The sequence below is a fragment of the Octopus sinensis genome, linkage group LG3 (assembly GCF_006345805.1).
Source record: "Octopus sinensis linkage group LG3, ASM634580v1, whole genome shotgun sequence".
NCBI classification, from domain to species: domain Eukaryota; kingdom Metazoa; phylum Mollusca; class Cephalopoda; order Octopoda; family Octopodidae; genus Octopus; species Octopus sinensis.
The window spans coordinates 129,105,542-129,127,380 of NC_042999.1; the positions used below are offsets into that span (position 1 = coordinate 129,105,542).

The 21,839-nt window shown below is 34.3% G+C and overlaps 1 protein-coding gene across 6 annotated transcripts in view; it reads right to left on the bottom strand.

Annotated features, from left to right (window-relative positions):
• The window catches only part of LOC115209179 (activated CDC42 kinase 1), a 228,873-nt gene that overhangs the window by 91,663 nt on the left and 115,371 nt on the right, over nt 1-21,839 (bottom strand). Inside the window, exon 1 of one of the 6 annotated variants that reach the window (XM_036501309.1) lies at nt 20,823-20,920. The exons of the other annotated variants lie outside the window; for them this stretch is intronic. Coding sequence (XP_036357202.1) covers nt 20,823-20,905 — 83 coding nt within the window. The 5' untranslated portion in view covers nt 20,906-20,920. Of the gene's footprint in view, nt 1-20,822; nt 20,921-21,839 lie in introns of those variants that run through there. 6 annotated transcript variants of the gene reach the window in all.

Here is a 21,839-nt window from a genome sequence, read left to right on the forward strand (position 1 = left end):
ATTGCAATATTAAAACTACAAAAAGAATATCATACAAAGTAGGTGGAAACTGAGGATCACATAATATATTCTTTTGTCTTATGCAAGGACAGAATAGCTATGGTTTAACTGTTTCCTCGTAAACCTGGTCTGATTCCATGAATTTAGCTGATACATAACATTAACCTTTTATTTAGCAAATGTGTAAAATTTGCAATTATAATTTTTTAACAAGAAGTAACAAATGTAAAAATATTTTTTCTCAGAAATTAATGAAATCTATAGCAAAATCCTTTGCATTTAGTCAATGTTTGCATCTTTTGTTTATAGCCAGTTCAAACTTGATATTTCCTTACATATTGACTTTAGATTACAAAAAAGATAATTTTCATCACAAGGAAAATAGTGATCATAAACACAGCCTAATAATATCTGGCAAGCCAGTACATTTATTCAAAATCTCAGCCCTCAGAACTGATTACAGGAGAAGAAAGCATAGTTAATAAACTTTCCATAAAGGAAATGATGAAAAATAAAAGATTAGAGGACAAAGTAGCATATTCAAACTGCAGCTATGAAAAATCCCACCAGTTAGATGAGATAAACTTGAGAGAGAGGGGGGGTACAGAATGTCGCTTGGGAAGAATTCATAAAAACAAAAAAAAAGGCATGTACCTACAAAACATATTTCAACAAAAGAAATACGATTAAAAAAAGTTGAGTACAATCTCATAGTAAAATATCAACTTGAGACAGCAATATTTATTATAACCACTTTCATGTGAAGTAAAATTGTCTTAGTGCCAAGCAAAAAGGTCTGCTTTTGTTTCTTTTTAATTATACCACATCACAGTGAAAGATTAAACCTTTAGATGCTTGGGCTTAGGCAGTACCATAGCAAAAGAGGGTTATCAAAGAAGTGACTATTGATAGTAGTAGATATCAGTTCTGTTACCTCGGTGATCTAATTAGTGCTGGAGTAGAGCCAACGAAAGCATAGTATCTATGGTGTGAAGTAGGTGGAAGATTAGAGAACAACTGCCTTTATTGACGACAGAGTTTTCTCTTCCAAATGAAAGTTTAGTTGTATGATGCATCTGTCAGAAGTTTAAAGGGTGAAAGATGAGTAATGAAGATAAAGACTAGCAACAATTGATGAAGAATATTGTGGAGCATATTAAGTAAATTTAAGAAAACAGAAATAATGCATATGATGTGAGAAAGTGATTAGATATTGAAGTACATATAAAGTATTATTCCACTGCAATAAAGCATATTCCTCTTTTTTAAATACTATAAAAGAGAGACGTTTGTATGGACATGTGATGAGAACAATGAATGAAAAAGTATTGCAAGAAAGTATGAGATAGGCAATGAAAGACAAACAGATGAGTTAACTTAGATCAATCTCTCAAAAATGAAATAAGGAAGAGAAGAGAGAAAAATATGACAAACATTATTAGCAAGTTCAGAGAATAGTACAAAATTAAATGAACAACAAATTCATTCAATGAATGCTATCATAAATACCTTATCAAACAATAAAATTTAGAAAATAAAATGAAATCCCCAAAAATAAAAGTAATTCTGCAAAAATTACAGTAATCCTTCACCATATTGTGGTTCACCTATTGCGGTTTATTATTTAAGCTTACGTCGATTCCTCTGTAGTATTGTTTTGCATTTATAATAAAATAAATATATACAAATTATGAAAATAATTTTTAAAAAATACAGTACTGTTTCTACTTCGCAGATTTTCACCTATCGCAGGGGGATTTGGAATGTAACACCTGCAATAGTCGAGGGATTACTGTAAATGATCAAGAGTAATTAGTACAAATAAATTATAAAAGTTCTACTTTTATCATTACTTAACATTTGGTTTGTTAGGCTGAAAGATGTAAGGATTTTGGTGCATAGATTCAGAAGTGCAAACCTCAGTAAGAAATCTTTATGTCAAAACCACAAGCTGTTGTAAGTTAATTAGGGGAAGGGCAGTGGCCATAATCTTTACATCTCACCTTCTGATGAGATCAATTCAGTTAATGTTCACTTTAAACAGTGTCAGAAAAAAACAAGGGTGAGGAGAGAATTTTAGAGGACAGTAGGAGTAGGAAAATGATGAGAAGAGAGGTGGGTATATTGGATATGCAGTTAACCAGTGCAGAAAAGTAAAAGCAGAGAGAAAAAACAGCACATTTGTGAACAAGTTGTTATGTGTTGGTAAGTGAATCTTTGCCAATCAACCAAATCTTCCCTTCTTGTATATAATCTAGGATATTTTTGTGTGTATCAGCTGCATCATCTCAGATAGATGAGCAATAATTGTGCTCTGTAAACCGTCGGTAACTGATAAATGCTAAAGTTTTTTCTGGCTCTAAAGAGAAATCCTAGTCATTGATGCAATTTTAGTGATGTTATACACAAGTTAGATCCATGCAAGATCATTAAAGATTGTGAGGTGAAATATACATCTGTTGTTGTAGTAATGGTGTCTTAGTAAGGTGACTGTGTCTTTGTGCTGTTGTCTGATTGCTGATCAAGGATATTGCAGGTGTCTCTTTTCAATGCAGCAATACAGTGATGTCTATGTTGAATGTGAACAACACTTGTGTGTGGAATGTTAAAGATGAGAAAAGGAGATCATGTGCATAAGATCATACATTGTTTGAAATGACAGCAAGCTAGTTGTTAAAGTACAGATAGAAAACTGTTGGAGATTCAAATGATCCTCGGTATACAGGAAATGTGATAGAGAACAGGACGAGAGAACCTAGCCCATTAATGCTACAATAGTGAAGTCTGACATGGAATTTCAGGTTAAAAAAATAAGAGATACATGTATCTCATAAACTGGCAACTTACTAATAGATTCTTATGCCAGACATAGTCTTTATTCACATAAAGTACAACATGGTTATTAAAGGTGAAAAAGAGAGAAGTGGCAAGTGACAAAGCTCAATTCTCAAGTAGACTTGGCACTAAGGAAGTCATACTAATAGGAGAGAGAGAGAGAGACTGAATGTTGTGAAATAAGTGATTATTCACAACTATTTCCATTACCTTTGATATGTTGGAAGATAGGCCAAATGGATAGTAGTTAGCAGTCAGAGAAATAGCTATGCCTGAAGATGGAACATACTGTAGAACATTTTCATACATAGCATACTTGTATGCTGAAAATAAAACAATAGCCAGACAACACATCTCTCAAAATGTGAGCTCAAATGATAAAACAATGTTACAATAAGATTTCAGTTCATTTACACACTAGCATATATATATATATATATATATATATATACATATTTCGTTTTTGGATTTGGTTTGCAAGATTCTTTAAGACTATTGAAAAGGTTGCAAGATGCAATGAAAATTTTAGGAAAATAAAAAAATAAGGAACAAATGGAAATTTTACCAGTGAGTGTGTAACATTATAAGGCACAAAAAGAAAATGACTCTCCCCAGACACAACAGTGTGTATATATATATATATATATATATATATATACAAATTAATGTCATTCAGATCATTTTAAAATATTTTTCTGATATACCAGTCTCAACAAGACAGTTATATCCCACCAAATTTAAAGAAAAGTGTCTGACTTGTTTCATACTTGTGTAATATAATATATGGTATGGAGCCTTTAAGATCTTCCCCAGTATGAAACTTGCAATAGCTAGACTTCAATTGTTTATAAACTCATGAGCTCTTGAAAACATCTTTTGTTAGAGAAAGATAAAAACTGATTACTTTCAGAAAACAAACAGTACCTACTAAAGAGTATATCAGATTTAGCTTTCTGTAAGTGTTTCATCTGAATAATAGAAGAAAAAAAAAGGAAATGATCATTTCCAAAAATCTAAACTAAAAAAAAGGTTCTGGGATTGAAAATTTAATATTAATTTTACTTACAACATTAATCTGATAATATTTTGGCCAATGATTAGACTACTACTACTACTACTACTACACTACTACTATCATCACCATTGTTTTAACATCCACTATTCCATAATTGCATGGGTCAGATGGAATTTGTTGAGGTAGATTTTCTATGGACAGATGCCCTCCCTGTCATCAACTGTCACCTGTTTCCAAGCAAGCTATTATTTCCTCATGGCCAGACATGTTCTTCATGGTTGATTAGAACTGAATAACATCATCTGCATGATGATAATACTTGTTTACAACCAACACATGATATCAAGACAAGGGCATGCACACACACACACATACCGACAGACTTCTTCCAATTTCCACTTACTATATTTACTCAGAAGGCTTTGTTCAGCCTAGGGCTATAGTAGAAGACGCTTGAGTTACCACAGAAGAAAGACAAACAGATGAGATTATTCACATTGTTTTGAACTGATCATGTATCATCTTGTAGCTTTGTGATTTTGATGCGATTGTGAGGTCAGATCTGGCTGGTTTGAACATGAAACAGGCAGAATAATTTGGGCCAAAGATGGTCAGTTTAAATGTTAAAGGGTTAATAACATAAACTATATCCTATAGCAGTAACCTCCATAAAGCTGAACTTATAGAAAAATAGTACATATGACATTTAGAAAATGGATAATCTTCAGTCAAAAAAAGTACAGTTTGAACTGTTTTACATGAGGAGTCTACAAAAAAAAAAAGTAGCAAGATTTTTGATGGGGCTGGTTTAGCATTATTACAGCAAAATCTTCAGTGAAAGGACCATAGTACATTTATAATTAAAACAGGAGAGAGAGAGAGAGAGAGAGAGAGAGAGAGAGAGAGAGAGAGAGAGTGTGTTTTTTCACTATTGTCAGCTGGTAAACACCACCACACTAACCAAACAGGACTTACTACAATAAAGTAGATTATTGTGTATTATTTACCAATTAAAAGTGGGATGAAATTACAATTTAAGTTAAGAAAGGTTTTATGTGAGATTATAGAATTATACAACAGATATGTAAAAACAAATAAACATCACAAGAATTGCATTCTCTATTTAATTTCTAGTAGTAAAGATATATAATTTCAATTCTTTTAAAAGATATTCTATTTAAAAGTAAGGTGACCAAATGTCTCGTGTAAGCATTGCTGAAGAGTAGGAACAATATGACAATGAATATAGGGTCATTTTATTTTAGCTAATGCTTATATTAAATTTCTATTAATTCAATATCTAGACAGAAAATTGTTTAATTATAGAGTTGATGAAGAGAAAAGTTTGAAACCAAAAGCATAGATATAAACAAAAACGATCTAAAATATATTATTATATCTATTTTACTGACAGGTTTACTAAGATAATTAACCTCATATATTAGAGCTGACAGGAAAATGAGATATTGTGTATGATTAGATGCTCAGAGATAAACAACTTCAACAGAAACAGAATATGTAGGGTATTTAGGTACTTAAATATTTAGGTAATTATACAAATGAAGCTAGTTAAAGGTGCTTCGAAGGAAAATGAAAAATGTAAGTGTGAATAGGAGACTGGTTGAGGGGGGAAATAAAATGAAAATGTAATGAACTAAGTATATTGAAAAATATGTGTGTGATAAAATGGTACTGTGACACACAAGGTAGATGAGAAATGAAACATTAACTTAATCATTATATTGCAGAAGCTTTTTTCCTTAGTATGAATTTAGGTTTACTTTGCAATTTTTTTCTAAAGCCAGGAGTATTAATTTCAGGATACAAATATATATAACATGATTATAAAAATACAATCATGTTTCTCCAAACTACATCCATGCAAGGTGTTGAACAATATGAACAAATGAGACTACAATGCTGCTAACAGAAAGCTGTCAATTAAGTTTGTACTCAACATCTCAATTGCTTTGTGAAGCAATTGAACTTTACATTAACTTTAAAGCTTAGCTATTGCTCAACAAACAGATAAATGTGTAATTTTTTTTTCTGACAAAATTGTAATTTTAATTACTTTCTTAAACTTTTTGCTTAGATGCTAGATGTAATTTATGAAAAATCTTTGTCCAATACTTAGAAAATGATACAAAAATGAAGTAAGCTAATACAGACTACAAGTACAAGATCATTAAAAGCCTTTATAAGCTATTTCCATTAGATACAACCCAATTGTGAACTGCTATCCAGATAATTCAATTTCTTCACAAATGAAAATACTAAATAAAATTTCTAAACACATTAAAATTATGAATAATATAAGTTTCCATTATATTCAAGTTTTAAATACATAAAATTTAAAGAAATATTGTTTTTATTTATATATAAAAAAGAAATTCAGGTTAATTCAGTTCTGAAAATAAGGGTGAACATTTTGATTAATATTTTAAAAAGGAAATATGTCAACAGTTTTAGTACACTGTTATTCAAATTGGTTTCAACTGCACAGAATTGGGTCACATACTAAATATATTGCTGTAGCTTTAATAAAGATCTCTTTGTTTGGAACAATGTTTTTCTTAATTTCTTTGAAAGGATTTCATTATTTTCCCAGTATTATTAATCTTGACTATGTAGGATTTACAAATCATGGCCCACTTTTCTTTTAAATCCAACAGTAATATACAGATACAGAATAGAGGAGTAACTTGTTTTTTATTACACAGTTGAAAGAGAGACAGTTTTCCTTAAAATGGAAAAAAATAAAAAAATTTTAAATACAACCATAAATAAATAAAAATCATGACAAACCAGAATTTATTTGTTGATTATAATCTAGAAAATGTTAATGCTGAAAAGCAAAGGGAAACATCTGAAATGTGGAAAAGTGGTATAGAATTGAAAGGTTTAACAATAAAGTCCTAGTTAGTATTAGAAAGTACAAAACATAGTGCCATCTGGGAAGTGGTTTTACTTAATATGTAGGAACTTGATACTGTGTACTCAGTGCCAGCAATGGGTACGCACAAAGTGCAGTGAAATCTTGGCAGACTGACAAGAAACTGGAACTTTAGATGCACTCTATTCACAAGAGTAGTCGTCAATAGGGGCAGCTTTGATATGAAGCCTATGGATTGCTCAGATGGCTCACTAGAATTTGTAGGTAAGTTATGCTATTTAGATGATATAATTAGAGCAAGGATAGAATTAATAAACATGTAGTAGCCTGAATAAGAAGAACAGGATGAAAGAAGTTCAAGGAGCTGAAATCTCTGTTGGCAAGAAAAGGTTTCTCTTTATACAAAAAACAAATTGTTGAGTGTAATGAGAATAATGATGCAGAGTAGTGAAACACAATGAGTATGGTAGACTGGCAAAGATTGCTGAGAAACAAGTGAAGTGTAGTCCTTTGGGTGTGCAAAGTCAATTTACATGATTAGCAGAATGGCTTGGTGTCAGAGATACCTACCCATGTGTGCAAGAGATCATTATAATGCTACAGATGGACTGGAATGCAAGAGGATTATGCAAGCTAAGAGACAGTTTCACAAGTTAATAGTAGAGGGCTCTTTGTGCAGAGGCTAGAGTTAGAAGATCTATAAAAATGTGATGATCTCACAGATGAAATTAATTTGCTGTGTCATGGAAAAATTAATATTAAGATGATAATGATGATGTCAACAATGATGACTGATTAAAGTGGTAAAAGTGCAGGAAATTTTATTAAACTGTTCTGCTTATTACAAGATTAGAATATAAGGAAATTTATAACAGAGATAAAAAAATGGAAAAGTTTGACATAAATTGCCTTCAAATAAGAGCTGGCAAGGCCAATGGTACATGACATAGTAAGCAGCCATTTCAGATGAAACTAGGAGTAAATACTGGTATGAAGAAAATGTTGAACATCTGAGTCAAATTCTAGAATAAAGTAAATGATTTCTACCAGACAATCTGCCCCACATTCAAGTAACTAGAATATAGTTATAAATACATCAAGACAACTCAAGATGAAGAGACAGGATGGAAAATATATTAATAAATAAATACAAATTTTTCATAAATTCTTTGTAATACTTTTTGATGTCAATTGTCAAAAAAGTAAATAATAAAAAAAATTACATTGATCCACTATTTTTTGCAATATCATCCCTAAAGTTCAAGTTAACTCAATTTATTACTTTACAGCATTTTAGCAGCAAAGAAATAAATATTTAAATATCAATCAACTGCAGCCATGTTAATATTTTTGTGACATACAATTGATATATAACATAAATACAAGGATATGCACAAACACATATCATGGTATAGATCTATGGTAAATGATAGAGTAATTCTAATCCACAAGTTTCTTGAATTTGGTCTAAAGCCAAGCAAGCAAATAGTAAAATATTAAGCTGATTCACTTCAAATATCCATCAACATGAATGGAAATTTGAGACAGAATATAATGAAATCACGACTAAAATAAGAGGAGTAAGACTTTTATTTTAAAATCTGAAGGAAATCCGAATTGATGTTGTATGGGTAATCTCTAGAAAGGCAAGTAGAACTCACCAACTGTAAAGCAGACACCAACACTGAAGTAGATCAAGTTATTAATGAAGTCTAAGAGGATGTCAACACCTTTGAAATATGCCATTGATAAAATAGGTTGAATACCATTGATGGAAATTATGATAAAGAAATTGAGGAAGAAATTAGTTAGGCAGGAGGAAAAAGATACTATAGAATGATAATAATGTATAAAGGAATCTATGGTACAACACTTTGTCATTATGTCTTATTGGTGTCATTTGTTCCGCTTGCCCTACAGTGCTACTTGAATGAAAACTATTTATTGTTGGGAAGATAAATGCTTAGGTTTGTTGGAGCAGAAGTTATATTAACAGCCATTAAGCAGGTGACATTTCTAAATGAGGTGCATAAAACAAGAGGTTAGCTATAATAATCTCATTCATGTATTTTCAGTAAACACTGCAGCAAACCTAACCTTGTTAGCAAAAGATGAAATTAAGATAGTTTCCAAATGATTAAGAAGAATACTCGAAACATTGCTTTTTTCTTTCAGTGAAAGTTGTCTTTAATATTTCATTTTATACATACATTGTGTGTATGTGTGTACACACATATATCTGTATAGAGAGAAAACTTTCTGTTGGCTATCTAGGGAGCAGTTCCCTGATCTTTCATGTACAAGATAAACAGATGTTATTACTAGACGGGTAACAGAAGCAAAACCAAAGAGCCAGTTTTCTGTGACACAACAGTGACCCTGACAATAATAATGATTTCTAACAAAAAACAAAATCAGATATTTTGTAATATGACACAATCACTTAAATTGGTCCCAGTACTTAATAGATATTTGATTCCAGACAGATGAATGGCAAAATCATTCTGGTTGGGATCTGAGTTCAGAATATAAAGGAATATAACCAATTATCATATATTTGTGTGTGTGTGCATGTGTGTGTGTGTGTGTGTGTGTGTGTGTGTGTGTGAGTGAGAGAGAGAGAGAGAGAGAGAGAGAGAGAGAGAGAGAGAGACAGAAAAGTAGTAAACTCATAAACTCAAGGACCTAAGTTTGCCTTTCATGGTTTTTTTAATGTGATTTTCAGTAACACCATTCCATAGAGGAGCGGGGAAAACTCATAATTTGGTATTCTTCTGATGGAGATTAATCTTTTCATATGCTAACCTTTAGAATAATGCCCACCTCCTGAGTTTTACCTTTAAGGATTACATGTGTCAAGAACTCTCTTGGAAATTGACCATCTGGTGCTATTATCAGTTAAGGTCCTGGGGCACTACCACATGATTCTGGGTAAAACAGCCAATTCTTGCTTGCTGCAGTTTGTATGACAGAAAGAAAAAAAACCTATTCTATTTCTATTTCATAGTTGAGTAGTTAGCAGTAAAAGGGACCCACAAGCATGGACAGATAACTGTTAAACAAAAAGGTTCAATCTTTTATTCTATAATTGATGAGATCACTAATAGAGCTACATCATTGAGATAAAAAGAGTATAATGCAGAACTTTACAAAATCTATATTGAAACACTTTAATATATCACTGATAATCTTCATGTGCATCATGAAATTAAGTCAAAGCTATTCAGTTTTTAGAAATATTTGGCTGTGAAGTATATTTAAGATCTGACTTCTCTGTGTAAAATTAATCATGTGACTGGTGACACGTGACATAATATTTAATTGTTTTTCTATTAATGTTGTTAATTTTATCATGGTAAGAAAACTTAATGCGTCACAAAAATTTTATTTTTAAAAAGTGTGTCACCAATGTGAAAAGTTTAGAAACTCTTGCCTACTGCATATCTCTCTCCTACTTTGTAGAGGTCAATCAAAGCCTGTCTCAAGCTAGTTTTAATATTACCTTAGTATTTATTTCAGTGCTTGCTCTGCAATCTGTTGCTCCAAGTTGATTTTTACAGAGTATGCCTGGGTACTTTAGTTGTCATCCATACATGTACAAGATAGCTATCACATCAGAGCCTGTAAATCTTATCAAATTATCTCAAGCACCATATGAAGTATTGATTTTAAACTATCACTTGAAAGCTGAACAATAATTAAACATAATCTAAAATAAGTCAACAGTACTATTCTTTCAAGAGCTATAGATATTGTTATGTTCCAATCTTTTAGATAAGTTTTCTGAATAGCATTACTAAGTTTTAGTTAAGTAAAATATATTAGTGATTGGTACAGATAAATGACCCTCTCTTCATATTCCAACAACAAATGTTTAACTTTATCCTATCAGATAAAACTGAACATTTTTTTAGAGGTAATTGTCAAATGTTTTTATTAGAAATTGGAACTAGCAAATATTTTTGCTAGAATTGAAGAACAAAGAAACCCAAAGACCAAGTGTTCAGTAACACTACAGTACAAACAACATTTGCATCACAGAATGTGTCAAATGAAAAACAGAATGATAATATCATCTTAGTTCTCATAATTTTCAACTGTTTTATTTCACACTAGCATGGGTCAGCAAGTCTGTCATTTATTCACATCAGTCTATAAGGTTCTGCATTAAGTGATCCGATTTCATCACTTCTTCCAACACTAACAGAAGGCATTTATGTAAGCAACACTTTTGTAATAAATGAGCAAAGTCAGTGGTATCCTTTAGGACCCCAACAAAAAAAGCATACACCGTTATATTTTAGAAATGTTCATGCAAAGCGTTCATCCCAAGCAGCTTTGCAGAATTTTAGATAATCTTTGCTAACATTGAGAGAGAGAGAGGAGAGAGAGAGAGAGAGAGAGAGAGAGAGAGAGAGAGAGAGAGAGAGAGAGAAAGGGTAAAGAATCAAACAGTGAAAAAGAAAAAAAGAGAATATTGAATGGTAAAAAAAAAAGTATGAATGAATGGAAGTAGATTTCAGAATGCTTGAAATGTTTTAGCTTCAAAGAAATGGATCTGCTCCAAAGGAGAAATGGTAAATAAATTACATTAAGGATCAGGAGATTCAATCTTACTTCACCACTTACTTTTTTGATCTAATAAATATTACTCTTTGCCTTTGGAACATGTTATATAGTAATGTCTTTTTATATCATAGATAGCAAGGCAAGTTTTAGAATTTTCTTTGTATGTTTATGCCATAATCCCATTTTTGTGGGGTGGGGGTTTCTGGTGTTTTTCTCTCTTTTGTTTTGTTTTTAATATCAAATGCTCAAATATAATTTGTATGTCTTGAGTTAATTTGTAATATAATATGAATGATCCAAGATATTGGTTTTCTATGAACTAAAAATAGATTGTTATTATTTGATCTGCAACAAGTAACCAGCTTCAATTTCTTTCATTTAAATTATGAGTAGTTTTGCTATCTGTCACTAAGAAATAGTTGCATTTGAAGCAAGAAACTTCTCTCCCATTCCCTTCCAGTTCTGAGAACTGTGTGATACTAAAGAACTAGAAATCAAGTAGTTTTTAACACAAGTAAATAAATTAATTTAAAACTCTGTATGCAAACATGCAATGTATTCTTTAAAAAATCAATCTCATTTAATAATCCATAGAATTGTGACTTAGTATCTAAAGCAATTCATTTTTCATTTTATATTCATATCAAATCCTGTCACTAGGATTAGATATATTAAGAAAAGAAATTAATTACTCATCTAAATTGCCTAAAAGGACTGCATCTACTATATCAGTAAGGGACCATGTTAAGAAACTATATTGCAAATGTAAATACATATACTTCAACAATTTATATAAAAGGGTATGGATTTTCAGAACAATCAAACACGAGATAACATGGGAAGATGGGTGTAAATATTCTTAAAATAACAGTTGTAACTGTTATTTTTCTGTACTTGCAGGTAGAGGATAGCTGCCCAGTGCATCATAGCAAAACTCCTCTTGGTCATTGTATTCTCCTGTGGCCCTGATGTCTGACTTTATAATTTTTTATACCTTCTTTGAAGTTCCTTTCAGATGGATACCTTCTACTATCAGTACCTGGTACGTTTTACTCAATGAGTATTATCTATTCACATTACATCTTCATACCAATACAACTAACTCTCTTGTACACATCAGCCAATGCTTTTGACGCAATTTCGGGTTATACTTTTGATACAAGTTACTATTACATATCTTATAGTCATGCTCAACTCATTTTCTTTAATTTCTATAACACTTCTATATTCAATACCCACAATGAATGTTGAAAATGAAACTTCTCACATGTTTCATGCAGAATACTCTAATTTTCAAACATTTTGATGTAAAGCAAAGAAGAAAAAAAAAAACCCACCGCTCTCAACATTTTAAATCTCATAAATCATAGCTAATACTTTAGAAACCAATTATTTTTTTAAATCAAGAACATTTAAGAATTTAATTAGTGAACCTATCAACATAAAAATTATACTTTTCATGAGTTATCAAGTAGATTGCTTCAAAGTGATTCTAAACTAAAAGTTTAGTTTATTTAAGCATTGAATTAGTAGTAACAGACTCATATACAGTGTGTGTGTGTGTGTGTGTGTGTATGTGCATATGAGAGACAGAGAGATAGGAGAAGGGAGAGACAGAAAGAATAAGTATGCATGTAAGTAAATTCTTCATTCTCCTAATAAATAAAAGATTAGAAAAGCATAGGCATATATATATATATATATATATATATTATATATATATATATATATATATATATATGTATATATATATTGGGTTAGCACGAAAGTAATTTCGTTTTTTTAGCGTGAAATAAAAGTCATTTTTTTTTCACACAAAGAATGAACTTTGATCAATTATATATTTTCCCTTTTGTTTGATGACCTTTTACCATCTTTCTGGCGACTTCATGATTCCACCCTCATAGAACTTCTGGTCCTTATCAGCCAAAAGCTGAAGCAAGTGTGATTTCAGGTTACCATTACTATTGAAAGTCTTACCATTCAAAGAATTTTGCAAACTTTGAAATAAATAGTAATCTGATGGTGCCCAGGAATATAGTAGAAGATACTTGTTCAAGAAAATGCACAGTGGGACTGAACCAAATTGAAGTTTAAATATTTATCTAATACTAACGATGACACTTTATTCTTTCTTTGTTTTTATTTCAGAATTTTTATTGATCCATTTACTTAAACTTGATGCATTTCATTTTAAACTAAGGAAATATACACTTTCCAAAGTTCATTTATCCAAGTAGAAAAGATTGACAAAACTGTTATAATATATATGATATATTCCAAAGTTAAAATCCCAAATCAAAATGAAACTGGATTCTTCAACAAAGATCTCTCTCTCTCTCTCTCTCTCTCTCTCTCTCTCACACACACACACACACACACACACATCCAACCAGTGTTCAAATAAGCTAAATGAATCCAAAACAGATTGTGCTCAGCTTCTGATATGTGACTTTTGACATATAGTTTCACTCCTTCTAATTAACTGACACAGTAGTCCACTCATTCCAAAGCCAGCACAGCAATGACATTGTAACGTCAATGCAATATTCCAATCTATTTAATAGTCAGTCAGTCAAATTGCAGTATCATTAACAGTGCATCTAGCAGCTGCACTACCTGCATTGTATTGCATTCTGTCAAGAGCTTTCTTACACATTACTAGTCAACAGGTGAATGTCTACAAGTCATAGGTTATTGAAATTAGAGTGAGATTGTGACGGACATTTGGAAATTTAAGAAAAAAAGTAAAAATAATGAGAACATTCTGAAGCTAAAGGCTTACTGCCAAATTCTCAATGAATGTGTCAGTCGCTGTCACATGTATGGAGAACAAAGAAAAAAAAATCAAAACAATGATGTACATATTCATTCTTAATATGTTTCGATAGATTTGAATGTGAATATGTTAATTTCTGTTGTATGCCATCTATGGAGAACAATTTTTCCTTTCATACAATAGGTATTCACAACACTCTATTCATTTAAGAATGTTTTTTCTGCTTCATTGTTTTGATTTTCGCTGTTCTCAATGCACACAGTAATTCATTATTATTTTAGCAGACATCAGCACATATCAGCAAATAATCTGTTCACTGATTTCTATAAACAAGAGCTAAAATTCTTGTTTAGACTCATTGAGTCTGGAGGTACATTTGACTGAAAAGACACAACCAAGTAGAAACCACATAGTGTCTTAAAGTCTCTTTATCTCAATGAACTCAGTGCATTGACTGAGAGAAGTTGTGCCCCATAGACAAAATACAGCAGCAATTAGCATATTCATGTTCGAGCTTATTAAGAATGAATACTTACATTACTGTTTTGATTTTCACTGTTCTCCATGCAAGTGATGATTTACTACACACACACATATACAGAGTCTTTTCAGTTTCCATTTACCAAACTCACTCACAAGGTTTTGGTTGACCTATGGCTATATTAGAAGACATATATACATATATATTGTCTGTGAATGAATGAGTGTGTGTATGTGTGTACTTGTGTATGTATATACATTATGTATATATTTTATGTGTGTGTATTCACATAAGTAATAGAATAGGAGACTGAAGAGAAAGAGATAGCTCTACACCAGAAAAAAGTCAGAAATGTAATATAATTAAACAAATAACAGAGGTATAGAGAGTAAGTGAATGGGAAAAAATGATAAAAATAAATTTAAAAAAAAGGGAGAGAGAACCTTAATGTATGATATCCAGTTAGGAAAGGACATTAGGAAATGAAAAAAGATGTAAAGGCATAATTTGATGGAGAGAAAAAATTGAGTGAAATATATATAGGTAAAGAAGAGGAGATTTAACAAAGTATGTGAGTGAATCAATGAGAATAATGTAAGAGTGGAAGTGAAAAAATAACAGAGAGAAAACAAATGCAACAAGGCACGAAGAAAAAACATTAAGAATTACTGAAAGAAAGAAATCTCATAATTTTATTTATTTATTAATTTTTTTTTTTTGTTTAACTGCAGTACACTAGTGCACAGACACACTTAGAGAACAGGTGGGGAGACAGATATCAGACAGACGTCAGACAGGCAGATATATGTATATTGTCAAAGAATTCTGGTGAATTTGGTGAACAAATTCTACTATGACAACTCAATTACTTTCATTTCTTGGTTACTATATTCTCTCCCCATAATACATTACTGTTTGTGAAAGTATATCACCTGTATTATGATTTTAGTTATGAAGATGAAAGTCATCATCATCATCATCATCGTTTAACGTCCGCTTTCCATGCTAGCATGGGTTGGACGGTTCAACTGGGGTCTGGCAAGCCCGAAGGCTGCACCAGGCCAGTCAGATCTGGCAGTGTTTCTACAGCTGGATGCCCTTCCTAACGCCAACCACTCCGAGAGTGTAGTGGGTGATTTTATGTGCCACCGACACAGGTGTCAGACGAGGCTGGCAGACGGCCACGCTCGGATGGTGTTTTTTATGTGCCACCGACACAGGTGCCAGACGAGGCTGGCTGACGGCCACGCTCGCATGGTGTTTTCTTATGTGTCACCGACACAGGTGCCAGACGGGGCTGGCGGACGGCCACGCTCAGATGGTGTTTGTTACGTGCCCTCAGCACGGAGGCCAGTCGTTGCGGTACTGGCTACGATCACGTTCGGATGGTTTTCTTATGTGCCACTGGCACTGGTACCACAAGGATACAAATTCCATTGATGTTCATCTATTTTGATTTGGTTCGATTTGATTTGATTTGATTCGATTCGATTTTCACTTGCCTCAACAGGTCTTCACAAGTGTCACAAGAAGGAAGGTATGCACAGGTGGACTGACTACGCCCCAGGTAGGGGCCACGGATTATGGCTTCACTAGTCTTGCCGGGTCTTCTCACGCACAGCATACTTCCATAGGTCTCGGTCTCTAGTCATTTCCATGGTGAGACCTAACGTCCGAAGGTCGTGCTTCACCACTTCGTCCCAGGTTTTCCTGGGTCTACCTCTTCCACGGGTTCCCTCAACTGCTAGGGATTGGCACTTTCTCACACACCTATCTTCATCCATTCTCGCCACATGACCATACCAGCGCAATCGTCTCTCTTGCACACCACAACTGATGCTTCTTAGGTACAACATTTCTCTCAAGGTACTAACGCTCTGTCGAGTAAGTACACTGACATTACACATCCATCGGAGCATACTGGCTTCGTTCCTCACAAGCTTACGCATGTCCTCAGCAGTCACGGCCCATGTTTCACTGCCATGTAGCATAGCTGTTCGTACACATGCATCATACAGTCTGCCTTTTACTCTGAGCGAGAGGCCTTTAGTCACCAGCAGAGGTAAGAGCTCCCTAAACTTTGCCCAGGCTATTCTTATTCTAGCAGTTACACTTTCAGCACACCCGCCCCCACTACTGACTTGGTCACCTAGATAGCGGAAGCTATCAACTACTTCTAGTTTTTCCCCCGGAAAGTGACGGAAGTTGTTTTCTGCAGATTTTCGGAGGTCAATGCTCCAGAGCATCTGCCACATACAAAAACTATCTTCCCAGTTAGCCTACCTTTGACATTGCTGCACCTCTTATGTGTCCATAGCTTACACTGGGTACATCTTATAGAGTTTCTACCTACACCTTTTCTACAGATCGAGCAGGGCCATCTTCCTGAGGATATTTGTGGATTTTCTAACTTTCTACTTATTAGTACTTTGGTTTTAGCTAGGTTGACTCTAAGGCCCCTCGATTCTAAACCCTCCTTCCACACCTGGAACTTCTCCTCCAGTTCTGATAGTGACTCAGCGATTAGAGCGAGGTCGTCAGCATAGAGGAGCTCCCAGGGGCAACCTGTCTTGAATTCCTCCACAATTGCCTGGAGGACTATGATAAATAGGAGGGGGCTGAGTACTGAACCATGGTGGACCTCAACCTCTACCTTGAATTCTTCTGTGTACATGCTGCCAACTCTAACCTTACTTACGGCATCTCTGTACATGGCTTGCACAGCCCTCACCAGCCATTCATCTATCCCTAGTTTCCTCATTGACCATCAGATGAGGGATCGGGGGACCCTATCAAAGGCTTTCTCCATGTCAACGAAAGCCAGGTACAGGTGCTTATCTTTGGCTAGGTATTTCTCCTGCAGCTGCCTTACCAGGAATATAGCATCAGTGGTGCTTTTCCCTGGGACAAACCCAAACTGCATCTCATCTAAACTAACTCTCTCTCTAATTAGTTGGGCTATGACCCTCTCCGTAACCTTCATTACCTGATCCAACAGCTTGATACCTCTGTAATTATTTGTATCCAGGGCATCACCTTTACCTTTGTAGCAGCTGACTAGTATGCTGCTACACCAGTCATTGGGTATGACTCCTTCGTGTATCACCTGGTTGACTATACGGGTGACTAGGTTATAGCCGACACTGCCAGATATTTTGAGCATCTCTGCAGTAATTCCTGATGGGCCTGGGGCTTTCCCTGTCTTCATGCTTCTAATTGCCTTAGCTACCACGGAACTATCAACTCGGATAGCTGGTCCCTCTGTTGGGTCAACATTCGGCAGACTCTCTTTATCCCATTCATTTTCTTTATTCAGCAACCTTTCATAGTGGCATCTCCAAACCCCTCTCTTTGCATCCTCATTTAGCGCAAGTGAACCATCATCCATGCGAACACACTTCTCTCCTACCACATCACGATTCTCTCTCACACACTGTCTTGCAACACGAAATACCTCAAGTCTTTCATCCTCATGGCTCAGAACATTGGCAAATTTTTTCTTATCCGCTTCCCCTCTGGCTAAATAAACCTGTCTCCTAGCTTCCCTTTTGGCTGTCTGATACAATTCCCTGCTACCACCGTTCTTCCAGTCCTTCCAAGCCTGTCTCTTTTGTCTAATAGCCCTGTCAACCACAGCGTTCCACCACCATGTTACTCTGGGTCGAGATGGTACTTTGCTCCATCCACAGATCTGGTCAGTGGCTGTCAGCAGATTGTCCCGTAGGAATCTCCAGTTGTCTTCCACATTAAGTGAAGCTATATCCCCTTCTATTTCGTCAGAGGCTTCGAGTAGTATGTCTCTAAATCTCTGTCCATTTGCAGGATCTTTAAGCTTCCAGACCCTTCTCCTCCAAGCTGGTCTTCTTCTGGGCAACCATTTAGCTCTGATCCTGAAGTCGCTAACTACTAATCTATGTTGGGGAGTACATTCTTCGCCTGGGAAGGTTTTGGCATTTATAATCAGCCCTCTTTCCCTTTTTCTGGCAAGGATGTAGTCAATCTGGCTGGTGTGTCTGCCAGAACGGTAGGTGACTAGGTGAGAGGTGGGTTTCCTGAAGTGGGTATTGCAGACCATAAGGTCATTTGCATCGCAGAACTCCAGCAGCCTGGTTCCTTCCTCATTTCGAGAGCCAAAACCGTAGCCTCCATGGACGCCCCCGACATGTCGTCCAACATGTCCATTGAAATCACCTGCCACGAAGAGAAGGTCACTGTCATTTGTCAATGAGGTAGTCCGCAATAGGGTGTCATAGAATTGGTCTTTTTGTCCTTCCGGTAGCCCTGGTTGAGGGGCATATGCCGAGATGATGGTAGCTGTCCTATGGTGAAGAACTAATCTAATTTTAATTACTCTGTCACTTACTCTGACTACCTCGATTACCTTACCTACCCATTTCTCCGCAAGAAGTATACCCACGCCCCCGACTCCGTCAGTGTTCCCTGCCCAGAAAATCTTGTACCTGTGTTCCTTGCCTGTGAGGAGCCTAGCAGAACCTCCTCTCCACCTAACTTCCTGGATACAGCATACATCCACACGTCTCCGTTCAAGCAGCTCTACAATCTCTCCAGACCTACCTTTCAATGTGCCAACATTGAGCGTGCCAACTCTGAGGGTTTGGGAGGTGTGGGCATCAGAGACCCTGGGACGAGGGACAGCCGTGTCATGTACCTGAAAAGAAAGCTTGCATTTGGCAGATTTCATATGGAAACTCTCGACTACAACCTGCATACTTTTCACAATTTTTTGCGCTATATGTTCAGATAAACCCTTCATAGGTGCTAGTGGGGGGGGGGCAGTTTCCGGTATTTGGGTAGAAACTTCCGGTATTGGTGGTGGGGGTGGGAGGGTGGGCGACAAAATCGAAGCAACTAGTTTGAATACTATATTTGAGGGGGAGAAATAATTAATTAGATAAAAACTGAATGAAAGCCAGAGAGAGAATGAGTGAAAATAGAGTGAAAATGAGTGAAAAGTGTGTTTAAATATTAAAACAATAAAAAGCTGAAGTACATTCAGATATGCCGTAAAAGAAAAATAATGAGTTGATTGATATTTTTATTGACAAGCATGGAAGAAATTTCTGAACATGCTTTGCCTTCTTGAAACTCATCGGTGATGTATAAACTACCTGTTAATTACTGAAGTGAAAGAAATTCACCAAGTAGATAAGATAAATCTAACATTTGTTGGCACAGAGTAAGAGAAATACTGACAAAACAAAATTGCAATAAATTTACTGTCTAGGATATTTTTTCTTTTACCACATATGAGATGTGTACAGTAACATTTTACTAAACTGTATGATATTACATTGTAACTGGTGTCTGATGACAGGATTAAAGAGATTGTGCAAAATTTACATTCTTCTCATAAGTATTAATAAGATATATGAAAGGAAATATTGTCAAAACCAAGAGACCTAACTACTATTGGACTGGAAGGGTCCAAGTGAGGCAGATTAAATGAAGAATTCAAGCCCTGTACTAGCATTTCATTGTTTTCAGATTAGTAATATTTTTCAGTCTGTCTTAGTCAACCTAAATGAAAACAGATTCTTATCATATTCATAGTTAACCAAAAAATGCATATTTAGTTTAAGATATTTACTCCAAACAAAAGTATGGAGTAAAATATTTACTTCATATTCATTAAGATTAAACTAATAATGAATAGATAAAAATAACTCATTCAGTAAAATTTATTTTCCTCTTGACTATGTGATTTAGATAGTAGAATCCACTGCATCCAAAAAGTAAAGAGGAATTAATCTAAATTATTTTACAAATTATGACTAACTCAAAAATAAGTATTAGAACTGACACTGAAAACTATGACAAAAATTATTAACAAAAACTGAAATCCATTGTTAATCTATAAACAACTTATGTCAGTTTAGAGTTGACAACAGAAAAAGTATGTAAGCTCTGTTAACAAGACCGTCAAAATATTTCACACATACAAACATAGAGTATATTAAAATATAGTTCTCCAAAGACATACCTTCATCTATAGTTATCTAGAACCCTGATGAAAATCAGTTCAATATTAATAAATATCATTACAAGCATTCTAGAAAGTCACTATGATAGTATAACTTGCACTGTAGTGACTTTCTAAAACATTTTAAACCCTGGTTCATATAAACCCCACTACTCTAATATCAATAAATATATTTGTGTCAAATGGATGGCAGAGGTAAAAAAAAAGAAAAATCGTTTCAAAAACCATTAAATATTTTTTGCTTACCTGAAAATCTTGGCTTGTAGTTCAACTTCAGGGTGAATGCATTTTTTTGTGCATTTCAACCTTTTACGCACAGAAATTCCCATGTCTGAGTTATTTTGTTCTTGGTTTGGTTTAGAAACAAGAAAGTGCTTCTTTCAAATTAAGAACAAATGATTCTTCCTTTCTTAACAGCATTTTATAAGCTCTTAGTAATTTGTTGATACCAGTCCATATAATTTCTAATGAGGTCAGTATTACTAATATAGAAAATGGTAATAAACAGATGATTAATGCTCCCTCAAGTAGTTTAGTCTACAACTCACTTGAATTTAACATGCTCAATTAATCACTATAGTGCTCTAGTTCCTCATTGATTAACTTCTTTTGATTAGAAACACACTAGTCTGTTATTATCACGTGTAAAATTGAAGAAAACCTGTTGTGTGCTGTAGTAAAGCCCAAGCCAACTTACAAGGGATCTGGTATTGGAATGTACAAAAATCTAATATTGTAGTGATAACCGGCAGACTAGTCGGTACCAACTCACCACTTCTTACCACTATAGTTCTCATGTTCATATCAAGTAGTAGTATTTCTGACTCACATTTAACTTCACATGCACTTGAGTGCATAAATACATAGGCGAGCAAACACACACACACACACACACACGCGCGCACACACACACACACACACACACACACACACATGCATGCTAATAGTCACACACACCACCACCATCAGTCATTTCATTGGTAATTTGTATTGAAGAATACTACATTACAAATTATAACAAAGAATCAAATTAATACAACTCAATAAACATCATGAATAGGACAGTGTGCAATTAACAATCAGGAAAAAGGAAAGGTAAAAATTTTAACAAAGAGGGCAGGAAATGGAATTGCATTTAAAAAGAGTTTCAAACAGTGAGAGGTAGGGCAAAGGAGATATTGAATCTAAAGAACTCTGCTAGCTACTCAACCAAATCTGAATAACAATATTCACTATACTGCTGTAACTATCAAACACAATCCC